Source organism: Theobroma cacao, chromosome 6, assembly GCF_000208745.1.
Source record: "Theobroma cacao cultivar B97-61/B2 chromosome 6, Criollo_cocoa_genome_V2, whole genome shotgun sequence".
Classification (NCBI taxonomy): Eukaryota; Viridiplantae; Streptophyta; class Magnoliopsida; order Malvales; family Malvaceae; genus Theobroma; species Theobroma cacao.
This window is the reverse complement of record NC_030855.1, coordinates 16,089,006-16,115,209: the sequence shown is the minus strand read 5'-3', so window position 1 is coordinate 16,115,209 and position 26,204 is coordinate 16,089,006. Positions and strand designations below refer to the sequence as shown.

The window sequence follows — 26,204 nt, the reverse complement described above, 5'->3', positions numbered from 1 at the left end:
TACTCTTAAGGAAGTTGATTGGAGTACGTAGAGTGCAAAATGGATTATATATATTATATTATATTATATATATAATATTAAAGGTTAATTTATTTTTACACTAAATAATAAACGCATATACAATATATCAAGTAACCTAATACAATAGTACAAATTAATGAAAAATTATAACGTAACATCAAAATTTTCATTGTTTAAACTAAGCACGATTATTTTTTATATAAAAGTAATTTATAAAGTGTAGTTTTATGTATGTGATGATGTAACATGTTAAAAACAATTAACTTTTACGATTAACTTTATATAAATTTAAGTTAAGGATCTTAACATTGGAGTAACAAGGTATACAAAATTGATGTAAAAATATTAGTATCTCAAATAGGTTGAATTGTTAATAAAATTACTTATAAAAGGTAAATTAAAATAAATTTTAATGAAATTTTGAAATGAAATTAAATATTACATGATTAAAAATATTTTTGAAAGGTTTTGACTGTACAATGGGAAAACCAAGTATAAGTAAAATAGATTAACTAGAATTACCTTAGAGAACAAATTAATTTTACATATAATTGAGTCAAAAACCAAAAAAGTTATTCTTATTGGTCATTTACATATTAAATAGTAAAAATTATATAGCTTTAACTTTGCTAACTTAAGAAACAAAATTAATACATCAATATAAGAACTGTATTTAACTTTTGAGAGTGAGATTATACTCTTTGTATTAAATAGTGATGTTGAGAAACTTATTAGTAGTACAAACATATATAATTATATTAGTTTATATATGAATATAAAAATAAAATACATAGACAAACAAAAATATTTGTGTGTAGAAGGAGGGATCCACTTATTCCAATGAATAATTAATTTGTTATATGAATTATATTTTGTTAATCCAATGTTCAATATCATATTTTATTTACATGTATGATGAAGTATGATGATATTTGTTATACAAAATATTTTATCATATTTTGTAAAATAAAATATGATGATATAGATATTAGAATAACTTAAAACTTTACATGTATCACAAGTACGAGGAAATTATTAAATTTTGAATTTAATAGTTGGTTTGTTAAAATGGTATTTATACATAAAGTTATAAAAAGATTTAAAACTAAATACTAGCGTAAATTGAACCTCCTTTTACATATATATATATATATATATATATATATATATATATATATAANAAAAAAAAAAAAAAAAAAAGGGAAAGAAGCACTCTTTCGTAACAAAACAAAGTCCTCCCTCTCCATTCAATTTTTACACAAAAATCCGCAAAAAGATCTCTCTCTATAAAAATCTAGGGTTTTCCTAACTAACGCAACTCCCTAGATCCTATCCTATGAAAATAATAAATAAAACCCCTAATTTTTCCTTCAATTTCAAGGTTCCTAGGGTTTTGATTCTCTTCGATTTTTAGGCGATTGGTTTTGAAATTGGTCTTTTGCTTCTTTGCAAAGTTTGCTCTTTTTCTTTTTGAATAATTTCCGGAGTTTATAACGAGTTCGCGAAAAATAAAGAGAAAGTGATGGCTACGGCGGGAGAAGATGTGGAGTACGAGAGTGATCCAGAGGAGGTGAAGCGGTCGTTGGCGATGCGGAGGAGAGAGGCGGCTAGTGACGATGAGGAAGGCGAAAGGGGAGAGGATAATAATACTAAGGCGAGGATGGATCGGCGGGCAGTGATTCACTCTGAGGAATCCGACGGTCAGGGCGGTGCTGCGGATTATGATGATGACGATGAAGAATTGGACTTAGAAGAGGATGAAGAAGAAGAAGGAGCTTATGATGAAGAAGAGGAAGAGGAGGAAGAAATTGATGAAGAGGAGACTGAGGAAGTGGGCAAAGGTGAAATGAAAGGGAATGTTGAGAGAACTGGGGAAGATGTGGAGGAAGCGGTGGTGGGTGATGGGAGTAGGAATGTGGAGGACGGATTGGAGATTAATAATAATATTATTAATGGTAATAATAATAACAATTATAATAATAATAATAATAATAATAATAATAACAATCATTTGGGAGAGGAAGATGAAGATGAAGAGGAGAAGAAAGAGAATGAGCCATTTGCTGTACCAACTGCTGGGGCGTTTTATATGCACGATGATCGATTTCGAGATAATGCTGGCGGTCGTCATAGGTATTCATTTTTCATTTTGTGTTTTTTTTTTCCGCTATGCTGTTTCATGGTAATTGCTATGTTAATTGGTAATATGTTTAACTGTTTGTTTAAGTTACATTTAAGTAATCAATTACCAAGAAATGGCAGTTATGGCAAAGTATTAAAACATTGTGTTTCAATAAGATCATTTGTTATGCATTTTAGCTTTTTCTGTGTAATGATTGGACTTGGATTGCTCACTTTCCCCAACCATGTACTTCCCCATGCACACAATTGAAATTGATAGCAATTAGACTTTTGTTAGATAACAAATGTTTTAGGTTTTTGACACCTACGATGTTCATGCTCGGTATGCAGCTGTTTTGTTTTATTATCTTGAACAATGAATCTTGCAGTGGATAGGGTCCAGTATTAGTCAGGATAAGGAAATGTAAGGTTGTAATGTACATGAGAGCTTAGCTTACTTGCTGACAAATATAATTGGTGATGAAATTTAAGTATGTAATTTCAACAGTCAGGGTTGAGAAGTAAGGACTTGAGATGTCATAATCTACTCAAGCATAGTGTTACACAAGTAGACCTACATACCAAAAGCTCTTGTACTTGCTTTAGGATTTTTCTTTTATTTTTATTTTATTTTCTGATTGTCATTGTTCATTCATTTCAAGAGCATAAAAGCTACCTGGTTTGATCCAGGCATGAGCTAGTTGATCAGGACCTTGGTTATAAAACATAGACTGTGACCTGATCTGATCTAAATTGTGGCCAATATTTGAACCTTGGTGTCAAAGACATCATGACTGCTTATAACTACTCTTCCTTGAGTTTGTTTGCTTCTGTGTATGAAAATGTAACTTTTAATTCTGAACATACTTTAATCTATACTGTCAACACTGTGACAGGTATATGAAATTTTAATAAGAATAAGCATTTATGGACCAAATGGTTTTTTCTATCTATATTTTTTAATTCATTTATCATTAATATACATGTATATATACACACACATGTATGTAATTAAAGACTAACCATATTTATAGTCTGTCTGCATATATTGTAAAAATTAGGCATGTAATCCAACCATTAACTTTAGAATTGGGACAGTTGAACCAATAACCTGATGACTCTGTGCTATCATGGGCTCAATTTCTTGCCCAGGTTTAATCTTTTTATGGGTTCAATGCTCCCTGTTCCATTTTGGTTTTTCTTTCACTGTTAGGTTTGTGTCACCATGTCCTTGTTGTTCAAGTTATATCAATATCATCTTGATTGTCCTTTTTAGGCGAACACATGGTGCAAGGAAATTGTGGGAATCCAAAGATGATAGGAAATGGGGACATGACAAGTTTGAGGAGATGACTTTGCAGGAAAAGCATTATGAAGGGGTAATGGTTTTGTACATATTCAACTTGCATGAATTGTTTCTTTCTTTCTTAATTTCTTTGATCTTCTCTTTTTCCCTACTGATATGTTTTTTCTTCCACATTCAGGGAAGAAGATCTTCTAGAGGTAGGTATCGAGCTCGGAGTAAAAATCGGGGACCAGATCATGGTTATCCTAGGGGAAGTAGGTCCAAAGCATTTGAGAAAAACAACAATCAGAACCAGGCTCCTAAGGGTGTGAGAGGGAGAGGACCTAGGAGGTATGAACCTACTGTGAAAAACAGCAGTCAGGCGCCTCCAACACAGAACAAATTGTGAGTATTACCTTTGATTTTGTATGCATTAGTTTTCTTTGGTTTTCATCTATTCCTACCATGATTAAATGTGCATAACATATGAGTGAAATATTTCAGGTCTGGGAAGCCTCTTGAGAAAACTTCACAAGCCAATTCAAGTAGAGCTTTCACACATGCAACAAATGCAGACACTACATCAGTTCCTGCTAGGAAACATGTTTTTGCATCAAGCTTGAGTTCTGCTTCCCCACCTTTTTATCCATCTGGGTCTTCCAACAAAGACATTACTTTGACTCCGAAGAAGGATGTGCAAACTGGAAGTGTGAGCAGGAATCTTCGCCCTTCTGTTACAGATGATAATTCATCTGTGTCACAATCCAATTCATTGCGAGGGAAGAATGTACTTGATTCTCTCAGCATGGCGAAGCTTTATATAGATGATTCCAGCACGTCAGCTTCTGGAAAGCCTTTGACCAACTTGCAAATGCTACCTTCTGGATCTTCATTGGGTAATACTAGTCAACCTTCTCAGTCCAGGGTACAGGGTAGAGGCATGGCTATTCCAGGACAGAAGGCTTATCAGCCAGCTCCACATCAGAGCCAAGTCAACAGAGTTTCTCCACCAACGCAGGTCAATGCTGGCCAGAGAAGTCCTGTTCAGGGCAGGGTTCAGTCTTCTGTACAATCAGCTGCTCAGCAGTTGAGCCAGCATCCTGGTATTGGGTCTCAAGCTTCCTCTCCTCCAAAAACAGCTATGTCAGTCAGTTCATATGAATCTGGAGAGGTTGAATCTTCAGAAACAAGTAAATCCAAGGGTGCATTGGTGAGCAAGGGGAAAAGCAGTGTTCAAGGAGCTAGTAGGGGCTCTTTTATGTATGGTGGAGCTCAGATTATGGGAGCTACAGGGAATATGGCTGTCAGCCATGGTGATCAAAATTTTCCTGCCTTTTTGCCAGGTAGAGCTTTTCATATTTTTAATCTTTAATATATCTGGATAATTTAATCTACGATACAAGGTAAAAAGGAAAATGGGTAAAATGCGTTTTATCTGGAACGGTGCATGCTAAATCCTGGGCTGTATTTTTTCAAATTTTTGTATGAATTAAATTAGTAAATATTAGATGTACTTGTCATTGAATACCTGTAATGGCCTTTTGGCTAAGATCAGATAAAATTCCTGGAATGTGTAGGAGATATGCTTTTTCTGAGTTGGCTAGATTTTGGAGATTGTTTGAGTTTATTTATCTTTGCAATTGATACTGTGGCGTGTTAGTTAATAGCTTTTATCTACTGAGTTGTTTAGATTTCAGGTCTATTATTCTATGTTTTCTCTCAGACAGTTTAATTTTTTCCTTTTATTAAACTTTTTTGTAAGCTCAATTTCTTCATGCTTTTGTCTGAATGGTCGGCATGCAGTTATGCAATTTGGGGGCCAGCACCCTGGTGGTCTCAGTGTTCCTGCTGTTGGCATGGCATTTCCTGGATATGTTGCCCAGCCACAACTTGGTATGGGAAATTCAGAAATGACATGGTACAGTAATTCTTTCCCTGTACAAAAGTTTCTTTTGTGTATCTGGTTTCCTTTGAGAAATGAAGGTGATCTCTTGGTCAGTTCAGAACTGGCAATTGATCTTCTTATGGACGAAGTTACCTCTCCGTAGTGAAACTTAGCTTATTTACATATGACTTATTGTCAGCTTCTCATATGCCCCATATTTTAAGATAAGCCCTTTATGGCTAATCTCCTTTTTGCTACAGCTTTTGACTGTAGTGAAAGGGTAAGGTGGGAATCGCTTTGATCTTGTACATTTTTTACTACTAAATCTCTCACTTGATTGCTTATTTTCATTCTTGTTATTCTGATTTATTGTATCTATTTGATCTAAAAGCATTAATGATTTCCATTTTCATGTTTAGGCTACCAGTACTTACAGGTGCGGCAGGGGCTTTAGGGGCAACATATTGTTCACCTTATATTGCTGTTGATGGGTCTTATCATGCTCGTCCGTCAGGACAGGCATCTTCAACAGGATCCTCAAGGTTAGTAGCATGGTTTCTTCAACCTGCTTGCCTTAAATAGCATTGATTGTTATTGTTTTCCATCTGCTTGCCATGAGTAGGGAGGGAAATGTTAACTGTCCTCATTAGTCTTGGAAACTGGAAGCATTCAATATTTGCCACTTTGTTGTCAGTTTTGAATGTTGACATCTGGTTGGAATGTTTTTGCAAGAAACCCCCTTTAATCAGGAATAAGACATGACATAGAGTTGATTGGGTTTTAGTTCAGTGCATGGTTCTGTTTATTTAACATGGCTGTATCTTTGTCTTTATAGAAACCAAATCAATTGATTTGGTGTAAAATAACAGGTTGTTTGGAGGATGATAGTACTTTATGGGTTTACATTGAACTATTGGCATTTTGTGCAGATAAAAAATGGAATGGAAAATAATTGTTGGAAGTTGTTTTAAATGAGTCTTTGTTGGTTTGATGCCCATGTTATTTTATCTCTATAATGGCGCCCTTATGCCTCCATATTGCAATGTTTTACGTGGTAGATTGGTTGATGATCAACATTTTGCACCCTTAAAGATAGATGCTTAGCTTAAGTGCAATGTTTGAGACTTCCTCTTTGATACATACTTAGGGGTGTTTGTGTGTGTTGTGTGTGTTTGAGAGAGAGAGAGAACAAAAAACTAATGAAATCTAAAGATGACAGACAGTGTAACTGGTTATGTTTTCTAAAATTTCAAGTGGTTATTATTGTTTTTTTTATTATGATAAGTGGTTATTATTGTTGCTTGCTGATTGTTTTAATAATATATAATATCCCATCCTTTGCAGCAAAGAAAATACTTCTAACAAACCAAATAATGAATGGAAGCCTTCTCAAAGACCTGGTAAGCAATGCTCTTGCCTTGATCTTAGATTTGGTGGACTTCTGAACACAGCCCTTTGCCAATTTTTTGTTTTAGTAGTTAAACAATCGGTCTCCTTTGCAGAGCTTGTGAGTGATGAATTTGGGCAACGACAAAATAACCCAAATAAGCCTCGCAGGCAAGTCGAAATTTTTAAGCTGTTTCTCTGAATGGGTTGATAATTTTTCACTCTGTTTCTATTGTCTGCTACCTGCAAGTTTCTTGATTTGGTTTATCCTTCCTTTACATGCAGATATTCTGAGATGAGCTTTAGCAAGTGATTTACTTGTTTAAGATGGATCCTGTCCCAATAAATTGATAAAGGTTAAAATTTTGCCAAGAAAGTTTTCATTGGTTTCGTGGATGTTTGGAATTTCTTATCTGTGTGAATTACTTGGTGGTGCAGGCCTTTCTTCCAGGCCCTTTGTGAACTCCAGCCTTGTGACCTGGAGCACTTTGGGCTGCAATTTGTTCAAGGATATTGTAGGTAAATTATGCTTCACCTCTAGCTAATGTTGCTTAATCTGTTTGAGATTTTAAATTATCTTTGTTTTAAGAAGAAAGATGTAATTTCTCCAGCAATTGTTTCATGTCCCAAAAAAAAAAAATGAAAAGCAAAAGTAACAATTCAGTTTATACGTATGCATCACCTCTACCTCCTCTACCCCCAATGAGAGATTTGGAAATTTCTGTTGTAACTACTGGTACATGTGAAAAGGTTAAGGTCTTGATCAATAAAGAAGTAATCTACGTAGTTATAATGTTGATGACTATTTCAGAGACTGTGGCATTGATTAACAAGGCCCCATTTTTGGCAGTTTTGACGTTTTCTTGGCATTTGTGCTTTAATGAGTTCAAATCAGTATATTATGTGCAGTAGTTTTTTTTTTTTCTCCCACTAATCAGAGGTATCCTTGTTCATTCATTCATTCTAACCTAACTCTTTCTCTGTCTCGCTCTCTTAATTTTCTTCTGGCAGTTATATATGACAAACGCCTGTTCATGCTACATTCAGTTTAAGAATATTACTGTGGCTTGACGGGTGGCATTCCCTTCTTTAAATGTGCGGTATGAATATATATTAGAGAAAATATCTTTTTTATCCCCCTCAGTAACACAGTGAAAATTCCTAAAACTGGTAATTATTGTGTCATACAGGTTTTTCTTGTGGCTTGATTTTGTAATGAAGCTTGTGAGAAATGTAGACTGGCTGGCTTCTCCATAAAAAATATGAACAAGAATTATTGTGCAGCAGCTGTTTGCTTGGCCAACTTTTTAGTTTTTAATTTGCATAGATGGTGTTGTTTATTTGTTGTCTTTGGTTGATGAGTTAAGCCTGGTTTTGAGAGTGTTCATTGTCATGTTTCTTATTCTATTTTTAAGGCTGGCTAGTTACTTGAGATACTGTGGATTCTTTAATTTAATCAGTGGTTTTGAAGCTTTATTTTCGTAGTTCTTCTTGAAATTGATCTTTTTTCATATTAAAACTTGTATGAATAGAAGAATGATGAGCCAAAGTGGTGGTGGGCTTGAGGAAATAGATGTTTGAACAACTTATTGGATATTTTTCATATAAAGAATATAATTCCTAGTAATATAATCTACATAGGATTCGTATAGTTCCAAGCAATTGAACGTGCGATAATAAGTTTTTAATGATGATTTAGCTGTATAAATAATAATATGATTGATTGAAGTGAGTAGCACATCCGCTTTATTAATAACCTTGGAGTGTTAGTTGTTCATTTAATGAACGCGTTTCTGTTTGGAGTTTAGACCAAAAATGAATTGTGGCATTCCCAAAGCTTGGAATTTGGTCGATGGAGTGATGACCAAGCCGTCCATTTCTCTCCCTTGGCATTTGACCTTACTGCCCACCAGAGAATTCTACCACCTGCATCTCTATCTTCGTTTTCAGCTCTTTTTTTTTTTTTTTTGGTTGTTATTATTGTTGATGTTGTTGTCAGACAGAAGATTATTTTTAAAATGATTTTGAAAGGTTTGGAATCTTAATTAGCAACCCATATAGACTCTCACAAGCACACATGCCAGCCAGTTCTTCTCGTGCCTTGTGTATTTTTGTTTTATTTTATTTTTTAAAGAAAACCTCTTCTCAAGAGATAATGAAATTAAATTTAATATTCTGGATATGGTATTACTTAGTTTGACATGTATTAAATTGTTAAAAGTGTTGTCCTTCCTTTTACTTAAACTAGAGTGGTGCCCCGCTTCGCGTGGGTGTTGATTTTTTTAATAAGAGTAATTTTAGATTATATAATATTATAAATAAAAATAAAAATTAAAAATGATTTTAAATTTAAAAATATTTATAAATAATACAATAATAATAAAATTTAAATAATTTTTTAAAAATNAATTTTTTAAAAAATTTAATATTTTAAAAATATTTTTTGATGTCTTACTAAGTAAAAGTTTTTATTTAAGTAAATTTTTTAAAAAAATTTTGGTTTTTTATATCTTAATATATGCTAATGTTGATATAATTATATTTTGTTATTTACATGATTCTAATAGTAAAATAAAATTTATGTTGAGAAAATATAATATTGATAAAGTAATTATTGATAAGCTACATAATTTATACAATAAAATTAATAATATAAAATGAATTTTTTTTAAAGTCAAAATAAAATGAATATTAATTACACTTATTAAAATTTTATTATTTTTAATGATGAAATTTTCTAAATTATCTTCAATTTTAATTACTACTTTCTTATCTTATGTTTTTATAATTATTTAGAATTAATTCACCCTTTGAAAATAATTCTGAGATCCTTCAATAATTTTGATAAGTCATTAATAACTTTATTCAATTAGTTGTTATTTTTATTATTTATCAAAAAAATTGTTTTACTTTTTATTCTTATCCTATTTTCATAAATTTAATTCATATATAAAAAAATAAATTAACTAAACCTGGGTTGGACTTGGATGAATCCAACCAACCTCCTTTTTTTTTTTTTTTTTGTATCCTTCATAAATGATTTTAATTTTAACCTAACCCTAGTTGCCAACCCTTTCTCTTTTCATCATTTTTGCTCTCTTCTTCTTCCACTAGCAACAACTAACCCCTTTCTCCATCACTTAGTCCCCGGCGTCGTTGCCCTTGTTGCACTAAGCCTTTCTGGCAGCAGCTCCCTCTTTCTTTCTCTTTCCTCTTTTCTTCTCTTCCCCTTCCTTCTGCTGCCAGTTTCCTCTCTATCTTAAAAAGCTTAGCCACCGTTCTTCTCCTGGGTTTTCTTTTAGAAGTCCTGCCACAAATTTAAAATTCCATTTAAAACCCCTGTCCTCAAAGCTAGGCATGGGCTAGGACTATGCAGCGGTTGGTTGCAACTGAGCAACCGACCGCGACCGTGGGTTTTTGTCACCATCGGTTACAACCGACGGTTGCTATTGCAATCGTTGGTCATGCCGATCGACCTCGTCTGTCGATCGGCTCCGCCCTCGGGGGGGGACTCCTTCCCCCCCGAGCCCACTGAAAACCCGAGCATTGACTGCCTTAGTTTCCATTGCAGGTGAAAGCACTTAAATACCCCTCATTAAACACTTTCTCTTCTGCCCCCCATAAGGCTAAAATTGTAAAACCCCCTTCAAAAGACCCTAAACCTGTAAACTAGGAGTGAGCTTCTGCAGATCTCACAAACCAGCAGCCGTTCGGCCTTTCCCCCGACAGCCCCCTATTTTCTCCATTCCCTTTCCACTTCATACAGCCAACAGTCGTCTCATACAGCCATAGGTGCTTCTTAGTTGCTATCAATTGTGTTTCTCAATCAAAATTGCTGCCATTGAAAGGTAAACAATAGTTTTTATTTTTGAAGTTATTTTGTGAAAATAAACAGAGAGAGAAAGTTTGAGAGAAAATATGTTAGAAATTATGAGTTTGGGATGGTTGTGTTTTGAAGAGTAATTATTAGCACTACTCTTAAAGAGTAATTATCTGTTTTGATGTTATCTGAGCAATTGTTTCAACATATTGGCAATAAACTTGTTTATCATCGGAGTTGTGAGTTAAACCAAGCTCTCCCTCCCTCGTTCTTTCTCTGCTTCTCAATGTCTCTATCGCTTTCTCTGGCTAAGTCATTATTATTTGCATGATTTATCAAGCGTGTAAAGAATGGGGCCTCTGCTCTGCATTTATCTCTTTGTTTTTTTTTTTTATCTTTTTGGTTTTCTAATATTCAATAATAGCTTTACCTTCCAAGTTCCATCACCCGCCCCAAGCTATATATATATATAGTATCGAGACAAGTCTAGCTTGCCCTAGCCAGCCTGCGCCTTTGTGCCGCAACCCTACACACCCCTCATCTGTCTGTTTCTCCACCCCGATTGTCACATTGTTGTTTCAGAAAACATAGAATAAAACACTACACATGCAAGAGAAACAGACAGACCAAAAATAGAGAAATAATAAGAGTTTGGTAAATTATTATTTGGATTTTTAATTAAAATGATTGACAATATATTAAAATTAAATATTGAAATTAATATTTGGGTATTTTTTTTTTTTGTAGATGTCAACTAATGAGGAAACAAATTTCGCAATTAATGAGACACCAACACCATCAACATCTACACCTCATGTTACTGCTAGTTCTATCGATCCCAACAAAACGTGTGAAGTTGTAAGTCAGGTGCGGAAGCAAATGGAGTCGTCTCAATCTACATCGATTGTGTGGGATCACTTCACCAAATTTGTTGATAAGAAAGGTAATAAGAAAGCTAAATGTTCTTATTGTGGTAAAGAATTGTGTGCTGATACAAAAAAGAATGGAACATCTTCTTTGAAAAATCATATTAAAGTTTGTCCTAAGTTGAAATTTGTGCGTGATAGTGAGGAGAAAAGGCAGATGGAATTAGTTTTTGCTTCGAGAGGGGATGGGTTAAGTAGTTGGCAGTTTGATCAAGAGGCAGTTAGGAGGAGTTTAGCTATGATGATTGTTTTAGATGAATTGCCTTTTAAATTTGTAGAAACTAATGAATATAGGAGACACATAAACGAAGCATGTCCTAGATTTCGTATACCTTCATGATGGACTATTGCTAGGGATTGCTATAAGGTTTATACTAATGAAAAAACTCGAATGAGAATATAGTTAAGATCATGTCTTGGTAGAATGTGTCTCATCACTGACACATGGACTTCGATTCAAAGAATTAATTATATGTGTCTAACTGCCCATTTTATTGATAATGATTGGAAGTTGCAAAAAAAAATTTTGAATTTTTGTCCGATCACTAGTCACAAAGGCGAGGCCATGGGTAAAGCAATTAGTAAATGTTTAGGGGATTGGGGGATCCAAAAGATTTTTTCTATCACTGTTGATAATGCTAGTTCAAATGATGTTGCAGTAGGGCATTTGAAGAAAAAATATAATGTTGCTGGAACTAGTATTTTAGGTGGTAGATTTTTTCATGTGAGATGCATTACTCATATTGTGAATCTTGTGGTCTCTGATGGATTGAAGGATATGAATACCTCAATTGCTCGTGTTAGAGGGGCAGTGAGATATATTAGACAATCCCCTACTAGATTAGTTAAGTTTAAGGAGTGTGCTGTTAGTGCAGGAGTTGAGAGCAAGTGTTTATTGTGTTTAGATGTGAGCACTAGATGGAATTCTACTACTTTTTGATGTTGGATACAACTTTGAAATTTCAGAGGGCGTTTGCATCATTTGAATTATGTGATAATGGCTACATACCTGAGCTCATAAGGTCGGGAGATGGGGTGCCCGATGACAGAGATTGGGCAAATGTTAAGAGGATTTCTCGTTTTTTGAGAGAATTTTATGATTTGACTTTGAGTGTTTCAGGCACATCTTACATAACTGCTAATGCTTTTTTGGATTCCATTTATGATGTGTATACGACTTTGATTGAATGGCAAAATGGTGATGATGTTGATTTACAGTCTATGGCAATTAGGATGAAAGAGAAATATGACAAGTATTGGGGTAATGTGGAAAAAATAAATTTGGTGTTATTTATTGCTGCTATACTTGATCCGAGGAAAAAGCTTTCTTATGTTGAATTCACTTTGTTAGACATGTATCCTCCAACTCAAGCTTTAATGATGTTTTCTTTGGTGACACAAACAATGGATGAGTTGTTTCGTTGTTATAGAAATATGTTACAACCTTCACCTCGTGATGTTGGTGAAAGTGGTCAACAGTGTCTAACGTCCATGGGTCAAGGCACTAGTGGTGGTTGTAATGATAATGTTGTTTCAACTTTGATTGGCAAGGACACAGAACGAACTAAAAAAAGATTGGACAGGTTCAAGAAGCACCGGTTAAACACTGGATCAAAAGAACTGAAAACGGAATTGGAGAAATATTTATCTGAGCCTGTGGATGATGAGGGTTTCGATGATGATGAGTTTGATGTTCTCGTGTGGTGGAAACTTAATCAGTTTAGGTTTCCTATACTTGCCGCTATTGCTCGTGATGTTTTGGCTGTTCCCCTATCAACAGTTGCTTCGGAATCTGCTTTTAGTATCGGTGGACGTGTGCTTGATGCATATAGGAGTTCTTTGACTCCTAAGGCTGTGCAAGCACTTATTTGTGCTCAAGATTGGTTACTTGGAAAGGCACGTGGTGATCCAGATTTGATTGAAGATGATCTGGACAAGCTTGATAAACTTGATTTTGGTAACTATTTTATTTCTTTTTATAGTTTTATTTATAGTTTTATTTATAATTTAATTTATTTGATTTGTCAAAAATTAATTTACCATATTTGTTATTTTATTTTTTAGAGTTGGCTACTATTGCGTTGGAGACAATAGCTGAGTCTGAGCCTGAGTCGGATTAATATTTTCAGGTAATGTTATCATTTGGTATTATGCAATATTTATATGTTATTTATAATTCATTTAGGTTATCTTACTACAAAAATTTACACTAATTATATATTTGTTTTTAATCTTTTTAGGAGCATGTTCTACAAAATCATTAAAATTTGAAGTTGGAGCCTTGGAGAATCATATTTTGAAATTTAGTAATTTATGTCATTAAGCTTTAAGTTGTGGAACTCTTCTTTATTTATTTATTGTATGAAGATTAATGTTAGTTTCTTTGAGATCATATTTAATTATAGAACTTTTTAAACTAATGTTTATTTATTCTATAAAGATTAATGTTAATTTATTGCATGAAGATTAATATTATTAATTATTTGAAAAATAAATAAATAGGTCAAAAAAAAGACTTAAAAAAACTCTTTGTAACAAATTATATACAAAAGGCTTATGTCAAACAAAAAAAAGGATCAAATTATTTAACTATATCAAAAGTAGAAATCTTTGTGATTTATATACAAAAAAATATAATTGTTTTAAAATTTGATTTGTCTTGTTTTAAAAAGTGACAATATTCTATCCTTAAATTACTACTAGTACTCATGGAAAAATAAATTAAATCTATGGATCTTTTACGACCCATATAAACCTTCACAGTCCAAGTTAATTTCATGAAACTTTCACAACCCAAGCCCAAATCAAATTAAGCCCACAGTCTAAAAAATCGAACCGTAACCGACCGACCCGTCTATCCTAAAAATCGACCGAAACAGATTTTGTAGGGAGGTGCGGTTCGGTCGGTTAATTTAGTTAAAATTTTTTGTCGATTTTACGAAAAACCGACCGAAACCGAACCGATACCAAATTTGCTCACTCCTAGCATGGGCACCCTTTAAGAGCATTTTCATTATTTTTGTTTGACTCATTCAGTGGTAATTTGTTTTTTCTAACCACACTATAAGCTGCCACGTGGTAAAATAAAAAAACTAAAACGTGGCAAATTGAGGGAGGAAGCCTTTTTGAGGCTTCCTTTTACTTATGTTATAGATTATTATTATTATTTTGTGTCTGACTATAAAGATGGACATGTGTATTTTTGTATCTAATAATCATTCAATTGATAGTTACATGAAATTTTAGGCTATATAATAAATGAAGCTAGTGGGACCCAGAGTTTGGTGAGCTTCATTAATCATAGCAATTTCAACAATCTTTATGCTACTACATCCAACGGCCAAAATCATCAAATTAATCCACCGACGGCTCATTGTGTCAAAAACAATGCCAAATTGTTCACAGCAATCTCCAGTATTCCACGCGTTCTCCTAATAATTCCCCACTGTAACGTCCTCACCGTTGGATTTATATAAACAGCCTCCGCGCGCGTCATCTGACGATCCACAAAGCAACCGAGCATACTGAACTTCCCGTACAGCTGTTTGCACTAAAACAACCCCCGCCAATCTTCAAAATTTTTTCCAGACCCGTTTCTTACGTGCTGCCCGCACGTGCGATCCGTTTCAACGAAAGGAAAAGTTCAGACATTTCTCTCTCTCTCTCTCTCNTATATTAACAGATCATGGTACTTTACTCTCTCTCTCTCTCTCTCTCTCTCTCTTTCTCTCTCTTTGCAACTGTTTTCTTTAATGTAAACTTAGATCAATCAACAACAGAGATCAAAAACAGAAAAAAGGAATGATTTCTTCATTTTCTTCGAATCTTTTAGTGTAAGCTAAACTAGCTGCTTTTTTTTTTGTTTTTTTGGTTTTATGTTTGTTATTAAGAGATTTTCTTGAATACTTTGTGATCTTAAGTTCTAGTGCTCTGTTTTTACTGTTCTTAAGCTCCTGTAACTGTTACAAGTTTGATTAGTTGGTTTCTTGTTTTTTTTTTTTTCTAGCTTTGATATTCGAGTGCTAAGTTGGTTAGAAGCATAAAGATGCGTTTGGTTGTGGAGAAAATGAAAGAAAAGAAAATGTAGAATGTAATGAAATTTGAAGAGCTTGTTGCGTTTTTTTTTTTATAATAAGAACTGTTTGGTTTCTGAGAAAGTACGTGAAAAGAAAAAAAAACGATCTCGACTTTTTAAGGTTTATTGAATGTGGCTTTTCATTTTCAAGATGATGATTGGTTACTAAGAAAGTGTTACGGAATGAGTGCAAATAGTAATTTGAAAGTAGCTTTTGTCTAGGCATTGTTCGGTAGGAAACACATTATTCTTTTTTTATAATGATGTTTTAGTATTTCTTGAACTTTGAAGAATGTAAATTGCTGTCTGATCAAATCCTTGATTTTTATTGCCTTGATATTTTAGATATTGAGTTACAAAGAATATAATTTTTTATTCTTTGATTTGGTTCTTGATTATTATAAACTTTGATTGATTTCTAAGAAAGTGTAAGGAAAATTGACTTTTGAATTGTAAATGTATGATCATTGAAAAAAAAAATGTAGTTTTATGATCTAGTTTGGTTGTTTGTAAATTTGAGGTTTCTTTAGAGCCTGAGGATACTTTTGAAAATCTTACGCATGGTTCTTTATCAGTTTAATTGTTTAGTTACTGATAATAAAAGCATATAAAGCAAGAAAGATAAGGAAATCGGAATCTTGCTTTTCAATCTTCTGGTAGTCCGAAATATAGAACATCATGTCTGATAGCTGTAATTTGCTCAAATAACCCCAGGCCATTGTTTATTCGTTACATTATCGAGAATTAATGCAAGATTCAGTACTTTTATGAATTTGTATTTTTTATGTTTTCCTTACCTGTTTTTATGCAAACCATATTTTGCAGTCTTCATGCGTTATATATTGATGCTGTTGTCTGACAAACCTGTATTTTCTTCATTGATGTAGGTTAGGAGTTTAGAAAGCTGTAGAAGAAGGAGCTTGTAAGCATTTTGGAGCTATAAGAACAGACATAGACCTTAAAGTGCTGTATGTTTTTGGTATTGGCTAACATATGAAGACTACTGATTTAGGTTGTCAGCAATATACCTAGCTGGAAGCCAATGGAGGAAAGTGTCAGCAAGGGACCATCGTCATTAAGGCAAGGTAGCTTTAAGTCCAGTCTGTCAGGAAGATCAACTCCAAAGAGTTCTCCTACATTTCGGAGATTGAATTCAAGCCGAACTCCAAGAAGAGAAGCTAGAAGTGGTGCTGGTGGCATTCAGTGGTTTAGGAGCAACCGCTTAGTGTATTGGTTGCTTTTAATTACTCTTTGGGCTTACCTTGGATTTTATGTCCAATCCAGGTGGGCTCATGGTCATAACAAAGAGGAATTTTTGGGTTTTAGTGGTAATCCAAGAAATGGACTAATCGATGCTGAACAGAACCCACGACGAGATTTGCTTGCTGATGACAGTTTGGTGGCAGTGAATAATGGAACTAACAAAACTCAGGTCTACAGCGATAGAAAGTTTGATGTGATTTTGGCCAAGAAGAGGAATGATGTTTCATTTAACAAGAAAAGGAGTAGAAGGAGTAAAAGAGCAGGGCGTAATTTGAGCAAGATGCGCGGGAAGCGGAAAGCAACAATAAACATTGAAAATGGAGAAACAGAGGGGCAAGAACATGAAATTCTGCAGAAAAATTCTACTTATGGATTGCTTGTTGGACCATTTGGGTCAGTGGAGGACAGAATTTTGGAGTGGAGTCCTGAAAAGCGGTCTGGAACATGTGATAGGAAGGGGGACTTTGCACGCCTTGTTTGGTCAAGAAGATTAGTATTGGTATTCCATGAACTCTCAATGACTGGGGCTCCAATTTCAATGATGGAGTTGGCAACAGAGCTTTTGAGCTGTGGAGCTACAGTATCTGCTGTAGTTCTCAGTAAAAAGGGAGGACTGATGTCTGAGCTTGCAAGGAGAAGGATCAAAGTGATTGAGGACAGAGCAGATCTTAGCTTCAAAACTGCCATGAAGGCAGACCTTGTGATCGCGGGATCAGCAGTCTGTGCATCATGGATTGGTGAGATATTTATTGGAAAATTGTTTAAATTTTTCTTCTAAATTGAAAGTAATTGCTTAGCAGATATGAAGATCAGATACTATCCAATACAAGCTTGCAGGATTTTTCCTTTTAGCTGCATAGTGTTTTAAACTTGTGGTGCTGAGATATATATAATTCACTTCTCATTCAACATGAAATCTGATATCATGCCTTAGCTTGTGTATAATAATAATATTTCCATTGAGATTATTGATCCATTTTTATACTATAATAAGATAATCGAAAAGGATAGTTGATTTCAGTTTCAATATTTTGGCAACGTCATGTGATTTTATTGAGTAAAAATAGCATCTTCTTGTACCTCCTTCAAGCACCAGCTGGCCTCCATAGAAATTAAGGTCATTGTCAGTTGGAAGGCTACTATTTTTTAATCTGTAGAAAATTACATATTATTGTAGGAAACAATGTACATGCCTTTAATTAAGATGATCCAACATGTTCCTATATTAGTATATATGGCTTCAAGCCTTCAACAAATTATAATAACTGCCTTATTGCTTAAGTTGATGGAGTATACTCTTTCATGAATTGTTCAATTCTGTTATACACTGGTTTGATTCACAATGCAAAAAGTTTTCTCTAACAACGTACTGGATTCACCAGTCCTATTACCAAAGCAGACCTATGTCTCGCTGTCTCACCCAAACACAAGCATATAGGCAGTTGTATGCATTTTACTGATTATCGTTGTTTGTTCACCTGTATGTGGAATAGCAATAGGCATCTAATTAAAGCTTTTGAGGTCAATGTAAAAATTTTCTTAATCTTTATTTGACATTAGTCCTCTTAACTCCCTGTTATTATAACCTAAAAACCATGTGAAAAGCTATTGAAATCTTTTCATAACTGTGTATGTGTGTCTACTTATTTTAGTTTGCTATAAAATTCTCTAAAAAACTTGATATTTCTGCTGGTTGGGCTGCCTTACATTGTTATCTTTCTCAGTCATTTCCAGTAAAGTACAATCATCATAGTTCCCTAGAGTTTTGAGTCATAATACCCTGCTTATATGTGACTGTAATTTAATATTGGATGCAATGTGTTGGTTTCAGATCAATATATTGCTCATTTTCCAGCTGGGGGAAGTCAAATTGCTTGGTGGATCATGGAAAATAGAAGAGAATACTTTGATCGGTCAAAGCTTGTTTTACACCGAGTGAAAATGCTTATTTTCTTATCTGAATTGCAGAGTAAACAGTGGCTTACCTGGTGCCAAGAAGAAAATATTAAGTTGAGATCTCAGCCTGCTCTTGTTCCACTTGCTGTTAATGATGAGCTGGCTTTTGTAGCTGGCATTCCTTGTTCTTTAAATACTCCATCTGCTAGCCCTGAAAAGATGCTAGAGAAAAGGCAATTGTTGCGGGATGCAGTAAGAAAAGAGATGGGTTTGACAGATAATGATATGCTTGTGATGTCTCTAAGTAGCATAAATGCTGGAAAGGGCCAGCTCTTGCTTCTTGAAGCAGCAGGCCTCATGATTGATCAAGATCCTTTGCAAACTGATTCTGAAGTTACAAAGTCATTGGATATCAGGCAAGATCAATCTACCTTGACTGTAAAGCATCATTTAAGAGGTTTGCTTCAAAAGTCGAGCGATGTTGATGTATCTTCTACAGATTTGAGGTTATTTGCGTCTGTAAATGGCACAAATGCTGTCAGCATTGACAGCAGTCACAGAAGAAGGAATATGTTGTTTGATAGCAAAGGAACACAGGAACAAGCTCTTAAAATTCTTATTGGTTCTGTTGGATCTAAGAGCAATAAGATGCCTTATGTTAAGGAAATTTTAAGATTTTTGTCTCAGCATGCAAAGTTGTCGGAGTCTGTACTCTGGACTCCTGCAACTACACATGTCGCTTCACTATATTCAGCTGCAGATGTATATGTCATGAACTCCCAGGTGATGATGTCACTTAATTAACACTTCTATCTTAAATCTAAGTTTCTTCTGAATTAAATGGAAAACATGTAATGATGTCTAAATTTTATGTACAGGGACTAGGAGAAACGTTTGGGAGAGTGACTGTTGAAGCAATGGCATTTGGCCTTCCGGTAAGACAACTAACTCATTTACCTTGGCTTTGTTTATGCCTGCAATGTGACGGCTGTTTTTGGATGATGCCTGCTTAAGCTTGTGATAACATGTGCTTTCGAAATCTCACCTGCTATATATTAAAGACAGATCCTATGTTTGACAGCATGGTGTTTCCTCCTAATGTGTGAAGATGCATTTGTACTGCCTTCATCCTCTTCTTCCTCTTATATGTCATTGAGCAAGTCTATAACATTATTATGTTTGCTGATACTCATTGCATTAGTCCTGTTGACCTTTTTGTGCATGTGTGGGCACTTACTTTTAAATGTAAGTGCATACATGTGGACTAGTTTAGAATTTGTTTTATCATCTTGACCACACGAACAAAGTTAAATCCAGACAATTTCATGAATCAGGTATCTCATGTATAAAACTATGAATTCCTTTATGATTATTTTTTGTTGGGGCAAGATTATTCCTGAAATGTTCCTTTTTTGAGACTAAATCTTGAGTAGTAAACTTAATAATGTCCACTCGATAGAAAAATTGCCGGGTAAGGTATTGTTGATTGTGGAGATATGTGCATTTAAGGCACTTGACATCACTACTAGATACTGGCCTATGGTTTTGTTAGCACTTTTGTGGAGAAGACATGTGCCAACCTTTTTCTCTGATGGACAAATCAGCTAGTAAACACAGAGCAAAACATGTATGTTAAAGAGACAGAATCATGTACAATTAGAAAATTTTGCACCATGCATAAAAAGTAAGTTATGTGATTTTCTTGTTTATTTTAGTGATGAAAATTGAGAATATAGCATATTTATTTGGCACTGTCTGGATTTGGAAGTGGAAACAAATATGTATATTGACAAATATGTATACGGTATGGGCACAGGTGTTAGGGACTGACGCTGGAGGCACAAAAGAGATAGTTGAGAACAATGTAACAGGCCTTTTTCACCCCATGGGGCACCCTGGGGCCCAAGCTCTTGCCGGGAATCTGAGGTTTTTGCTAAAGAACCCGTCTGCGAGGAAGCAAATGGGGATGGAAGGAAGAAAAAAGGTAGAAAGAAAGTATTTGAAGCGGCACATGTACAAGAGATTTGTAGAGGTTCTCACCAGGTGTATGAGAATCAAATAGCATCACGTATTGGACACTATCATATCATTCTTTAATTGTTTTGTTTTTTATCAACAGAAACAATGGGGGGAATATTGAAATTTGTATCACTCTAAGCCCAATGGAGTTGGCAATATTCACAGGTATCGTGTTTGTCAGGAAATGAGTGCCTTTGCTTCACCCAGTTGAAGTAGATATGTAGCTCATAGTAGTTCAGCTCATGAACCAATGAAGAATTTTGGTCTCATGATTAGTTTGGTGCACTCATTATATATAACACTGCACGCTAACCAGAAAGTAGCTTGTAACAGTGGGGGAGGAGTTGGTGTTTTTGACCTGGAGAATAATGTTAACAAAGGGAAATACCTTATGTTAGGGACGGTAAGGAGCTTTGCCTCATCATTTACTAAGCCGAATTTGAATAACAAGTTCAAACTCAGCACAGCTTAATTAGATGGAAGAATTCACGCCATCAGGGTTGCAGGTTTGCTGGATGGTGGAGCAGCAGACCATTTTTGTTTTCTGTTTTAGGGAACAAAAACGTTTCACCATCACGTGACATCCACACGAGAATTTGTAAATAACGTCAAAATTTTTATTTGTTAGATGGAGTCAACCATATTAATTATTAAACAAAAATATTACAAGATTTGAGATATCAAATGTATAATTAATTCTTTTCTGTTTCAGATGTAATGCATGCATTATACGAGAGATGGTAGTTGCAGTAATCTGTGGTCTTGAGGGAGATTAGCAGGGAAAATGCTGCTAGTAAAGGGGGAATAATCCAAAGTCATGCCTCGTATGTTGCAGTTGATGACTACAATCAACAATCCCCGTAATTCGTACACAAAACAGTCAGATATGTCAGTCTAAATAATGCTTGGTGTCAGTGGCAAGTGGCAAGTGGCAAGCAGCTGGCCACCACACTCGATGATTGTATGGAAATGGAATAAATTTAATTTATATTCGCATTTGGCTTTGGTCTTTAAAATAACGTACAAAGAAATTTCCCAATTCCCCCGCCTCCCTGTCTCAACGCTCTTGGCTCTCCCCGCTTCTTTGTTGGCAGCAAAAACGAAAATGGAAATTTTTTCCGTTTAAGCTTCTCCCCTCATCGGTTTGAGGTCCAAAAGTAGTCATGGATTACCTGAGTCCAGTACTGGATATCGCCACGTTTGCACTTCCAAACATATGTCCTATACGCATAATCTTAAACAAAATCTTGAACTTTTGCTAGAAGAAATTAAGGAACCGGTTGAACAGCCGCAGAAGTTTTATACAGCGCAGAGTGGAAACCATCGAACGAGACCCACGAATGAGACGTACAGAACAAGTGGAAAGATGGCTGACAAGTGTAGAAAGATTTGTGAATGAAATAAATGGAGTTATTGAACAAGGCCATCAACAACTCCAAGATACATGTCTCGGAAGTTTCTGTCCCAAGAACCTGCCATCTACCTACAAGATTGGAAAGCGAATAGTTAACAGGTTGGGATCTGCAAGAGACTTGAGGCATATGAGTGAAAGCTTCTTTTCGATATCGGACTTCACCATTGTAGAGAGATTGCCAGGTTTGCGGCTTTTGATGCCTGAGTTGCTTGTGGAAAACACTGTTGGCCTAGACTCCGCAGTGGAAAGGGTATGGAGATGCAATAAGGATGAAAATACTCAAGTTATAAGGTTATGTGGAATCGGGGGTGTCGGAAAATCGACCCTCTCGAAGAAACTTAGCAATGAATTCCACATACGAAACCATGATTTCGACGTTGTCATTTGGGCTGAGGTGTCGAGACAAGAAGAAGGATTATATAGAGAAACTTCAAGAGGTCATTTGGAAGAAATTAGATATCTCTGATGCCCTATGGAATGAGTGTTCAAGCGAGGACGAGAAGGGTGCTCAGATATTTAGCGTCTTGAAGATAAAAAGTTTGTTCTACTGTTAGACGATATCAGGGAGCGGTTCGACCTCCTAAGACTGGGCATCCACCTGCAGATGGGAAATCAGAATTCATCCAAAGTAATATACACAACCCGTTCAATGGAGTTATGCAACGCCGTGGAAGCTCTGGAGACAATTGAAGTAAAATGTTTGCCACCGCAACAAGCCTTGATATTATTCAGGATGATGGTAGGTGAAAATATCCTGAATAATGATCCAGAGCTTTCAGAATTAGCCGAAATTATTGCCTTAACGGGTGGAGGGTTGCCACTTGCTTTCCTCACCGTCGGTCGGGCCATGGCTAGTCGGAGAAATCCTCGTGAGTGGCACCTCGCAGTTGAGCTGATACATAGCAACCCATCCGAGATTGATGGTTTTGGGGATCGTGTTTTTCCTCTACTCAAGTTTAGCTACGATGGCTTGAACAATGCCACTGCTCAAAAGTGTTTTCGATATTGTTACATATTTCCAAAGGATTATAACGTCAGAATTGATGAACTTATTGGCCTCTGGATAGGAGAAGGCTTTTTCGATGGATCCAATCCACGCGATCAGGCAGAATTTATAGTCGGGACTTTAAAGCTTGCATATTTGCTGGAAAGCGATGAATATAAACAATTTGTTGGTATGCACGACGTAGTCCATGACATGGCCTTGTGGTTAGTCCGAGATCAAGGAAAAAGAAAGAAGAAGGTTTTGGTAACAAAAGGTGTAACGATTACATATGAGGAACACAAGAAATGGGAAGAGGCGAATTGGATCTCCTTATATGGTAGTCGTAGCAGAGTGAACATAAATTACTCACCTTCTTGCAACAATCTCTCCACTTTGCTCTTTAGAGATACATAGCTAAAATCATTTCCCAACAAATTCTTTGGCTCTATGCCTGCATTGAAAGTTTTGGATTTGTCAGGTAATCAAGGCTTAGTTGAGTTACCTTTGGATATTGGAAATGTGAAAACGTTGCAGTATCTTAATTTGTCATTAACAAGCAAAGTAGAGTTGCCTGCCAGCCTAACAAATTTAAGAAGCCTCAGGTGTTTGCTACTAGATTATACTACTAATCTTAAAAGGGTTCCAAAGGAGGTGATATCTAGTCTTTTACTTTTGCAAGTCTACAGTAAAATAAATGGAGTCCTTGAGTAGTTTGACCCAGTAGAAGTTCCAGCTGATGATGAAGTTGCCTTCTTACAGGCGTTGGAGTGCTTGAATCGCATAAATAAACTTGGTATAACCATATTTGCTGCCCCTTTTGTGGACAACATTATCAAATCCTGCACTTTAAGGAGTTGCATTAGAAAATTAACATTCATGGAGTGTAACGGTTTGATTTCACTACGTTTTACACAAGAATTGGGTAATCTGGAGAGGCTTGAAATATTTCGTTGTTGTTCACTCAAGGAGTTCAAAATATCAGAATGGTGTAAACTTGGCAACCTTCGTCAGGATTACATCGGAGTTTGCCCACTCTTGTTAAACCTCGACTTCCTCGCTTATGCTAGAAACCTTGAGACTCTCACCATTCTTGACTGTGAGTCACTGGAGAGCGTTACCAGCGAGATAATAGCATTCCCTGGGCTGAAAACTATCTCTTTGACTTGTCTGAGAAATCTGGAAAGCATCTGTCCATTACCCAGGTGCTTTCCTTCTCTGTCAGAGATTGAAGTATCTCAGTGCTCGTTGCTGAGACAGCTTCCATTTGATTTGGAAACTGCAAAATTCTTACAAAAAATTAGAGGAGAGACAATGGTGGGATGGTTTGATTTAGGATGATGAAGCCGTTAAGGATGCTTGTCGTTTGAAATTTGTATCCACCTCATCCAGACCCTCAAGGAAAAAGAAAGATTCTTTGCAGTGATTTGGTCTCTTTGGCTGGCTAGGAACGACATTATTTTCGGAGGTAAAACTTGGGACAGGGCTCAAACCTACGAGTTGGTAAAGCTGAGGGTAGCCACATGGGCAAAGGCCAAATGGCCAAGAGACTATAACAGAACTCTTGATACCTTTATTGAGCCAAGGTTAGGGGCGGTTCTTAAATGTGTCAAAAAGACGAGACCTAAGGTCGAATGGACGAATCCTGTTGATGGTTCTATGAAGTTTAACGTGGATGGGGCAGCTAGTGGATGCCCAGGAGAAGCTGGAATTGGTGGGATCCTTAGGAACTCTGCAGGTGAAACCAAAATGATGTTTTCCAAGTCAATAGGGATGGGAGATTCTAACCTAGCAGAAGTGCTGGCTATCAAACAGGCCTTCATGATGTTTTTCGAATCAAATTGGAACGGTTCTCATTCTCTGGTCATAGAGAGTGACTCCTCAAATGCGGTGAGTTGGATTCAAGCACCTAATCAAGCTCTTTGGAGGATGAGAAAGTGGATACTCCAAATTGAAATGCTGAAAAGAAAAGTGAAAAGGTGGGAAATCAAATACGTAAAAAGGGAGGCAAACCAGCAAGCAGATACCCTTGCAAAATCGGGAATAGGAAGAGATATTGATCTAGCCAATGTTTGGACTGAGGTCCAGAATGGTGATTTTGTGGTGAATGGCAAGTATTTGCGTATCTAGCCTTCACTTTAATGCACAGAGATACGCTTAGGCAAAAGGGTGTTAGGCGAATTGGTTGAGAAGTGGACTTGTGGAATGCTTGGGAGGACATTCTAGTGCAGAAGGGAGGTGGGGGAAGCGTTGGTTTGTCAGTAAGATTTCTTTTAGCGTGATCTTTGTTTATTGTCGTTACAGGGAGGCGGTTTGCTTGCTTGTTCTGCTGTTAGTTATGGCTATGAAAGATGTTTGTGATTATCCACGGGGTTTCTAGATAGGGTGTGGGGGGAGTTAAGACTGGCCTGATAACTCTGACTGAAAGGGTGAGTTTAAAGACTTCGTTTTTAGGAGAGGGAATGGGAAATGTTGGCTTAAAATTCTATGTTTGTGGCTTGTCTTTTGCCCATTTATGTAATTTTGAGGTTTATGCCACCTCCAAGATTGTGCATAGGTCTTAAAATTGCAGTTCTTTTGTACTTTTGATTGGAGTTTAACCATTGGTTACTCTTGTTAATGAATTATTCCAACTTTCAAAAAAAAAAGGAAAAAGAAAGATCAGGCTTCCACCAGCAGGTAATAAGTACATATCCTTTTACTATTGATGAATTTACCTTGTATATATTTCCTATAAAATGAGAAGAATTGATGCGTGCATAATTTCAGACATTCAAAATCAGATGGCTTGGTTTCACTCTGTCTTGCACAAGAAGTAGGAAATCTAGAGACTAGAGAGGCTTGAGGTATTTGGTGGCTGTTCGCCCCAAGAGTTTCGAATATCATAATGGTATAGTCTTGGTAAACCAAATTAGGCAAGTATCACGAAGTGATAATGATAGCTAAGTATAATTATAACTATTTCCAAAAGGATGTACCTTTTCAAAGTTCATTCTGTTGTTGAGAAATAAAAGACTAAGGATGAGTTGTACATTGTATATTTAAACATTGATGAAGTCATCCGTACTTATTCAGTAATCCTTATACAACTTAATTTGGGGGGCTTGAATC

At 35.7% G+C, this 26,204-nt stretch overlaps 3 protein-coding genes across 4 annotated transcripts; all 3 read left to right on the top strand.

Moving 5' to 3' along the window:
• Window positions 1,206-8,182, top strand: LOC18595874 (putative uncharacterized protein DDB_G0282133). 2 transcript variants are annotated; one of them, XM_018123649.1, is made up of 12 exons: window positions 1,206-2,154; window positions 3,419-3,521; window positions 3,627-3,832; window positions 3,932-4,770; window positions 5,231-5,345; window positions 5,732-5,854; window positions 6,657-6,712; window positions 6,815-6,869; window positions 6,984-7,054; window positions 7,137-7,217; window positions 7,710-7,793; window positions 7,889-8,182. In XM_018123649.1, the coding sequence occupies exons 1-9, from the start codon at window positions 1,544-1,546 to the stop codon at window positions 7,009-7,011; spliced, it is 2,136 nt and encodes a 711-aa protein (XP_017979138.1). In that variant the 5' UTR covers window positions 1,206-1,543; the 3' UTR covers window positions 7,012-7,054; window positions 7,137-7,217; window positions 7,710-7,793; window positions 7,889-8,182. The 2 variants fall into 2 exon arrangements, with proteins under 2 accessions (XP_017979138.1, XP_007024058.2); XM_007023996.2 differs by having other exon boundaries at window positions 7,710-7,798.
• Window positions 15,156-20,966, top strand: LOC18595873. The gene is made up of 5 exons (XM_007023993.2): window positions 15,156-15,277; window positions 16,407-17,519; window positions 18,614-19,461; window positions 19,557-19,613; window positions 20,495-20,966. Exons 2-5 carry the CDS (start codon window positions 16,562-16,564, stop codon window positions 20,738-20,740), a joined length of 2,109 nt encoding a protein of 702 aa, XP_007024055.2. The 5' UTR covers window positions 15,156-15,277; window positions 16,407-16,561; the 3' UTR covers window positions 20,741-20,966.
• On the top strand, window positions 21,174-25,223 carry LOC18595872 (probable disease resistance protein At1g12280). The gene is made up of 6 exons (XM_018122810.1): window positions 21,174-21,203; window positions 21,960-22,548; window positions 22,666-23,433; window positions 23,575-23,747; window positions 23,856-24,418; window positions 24,542-25,223. Exons 1-6 carry the CDS (start codon window positions 21,174-21,176, stop codon window positions 25,221-25,223), a joined length of 2,805 nt encoding a protein of 934 aa, XP_017978299.1.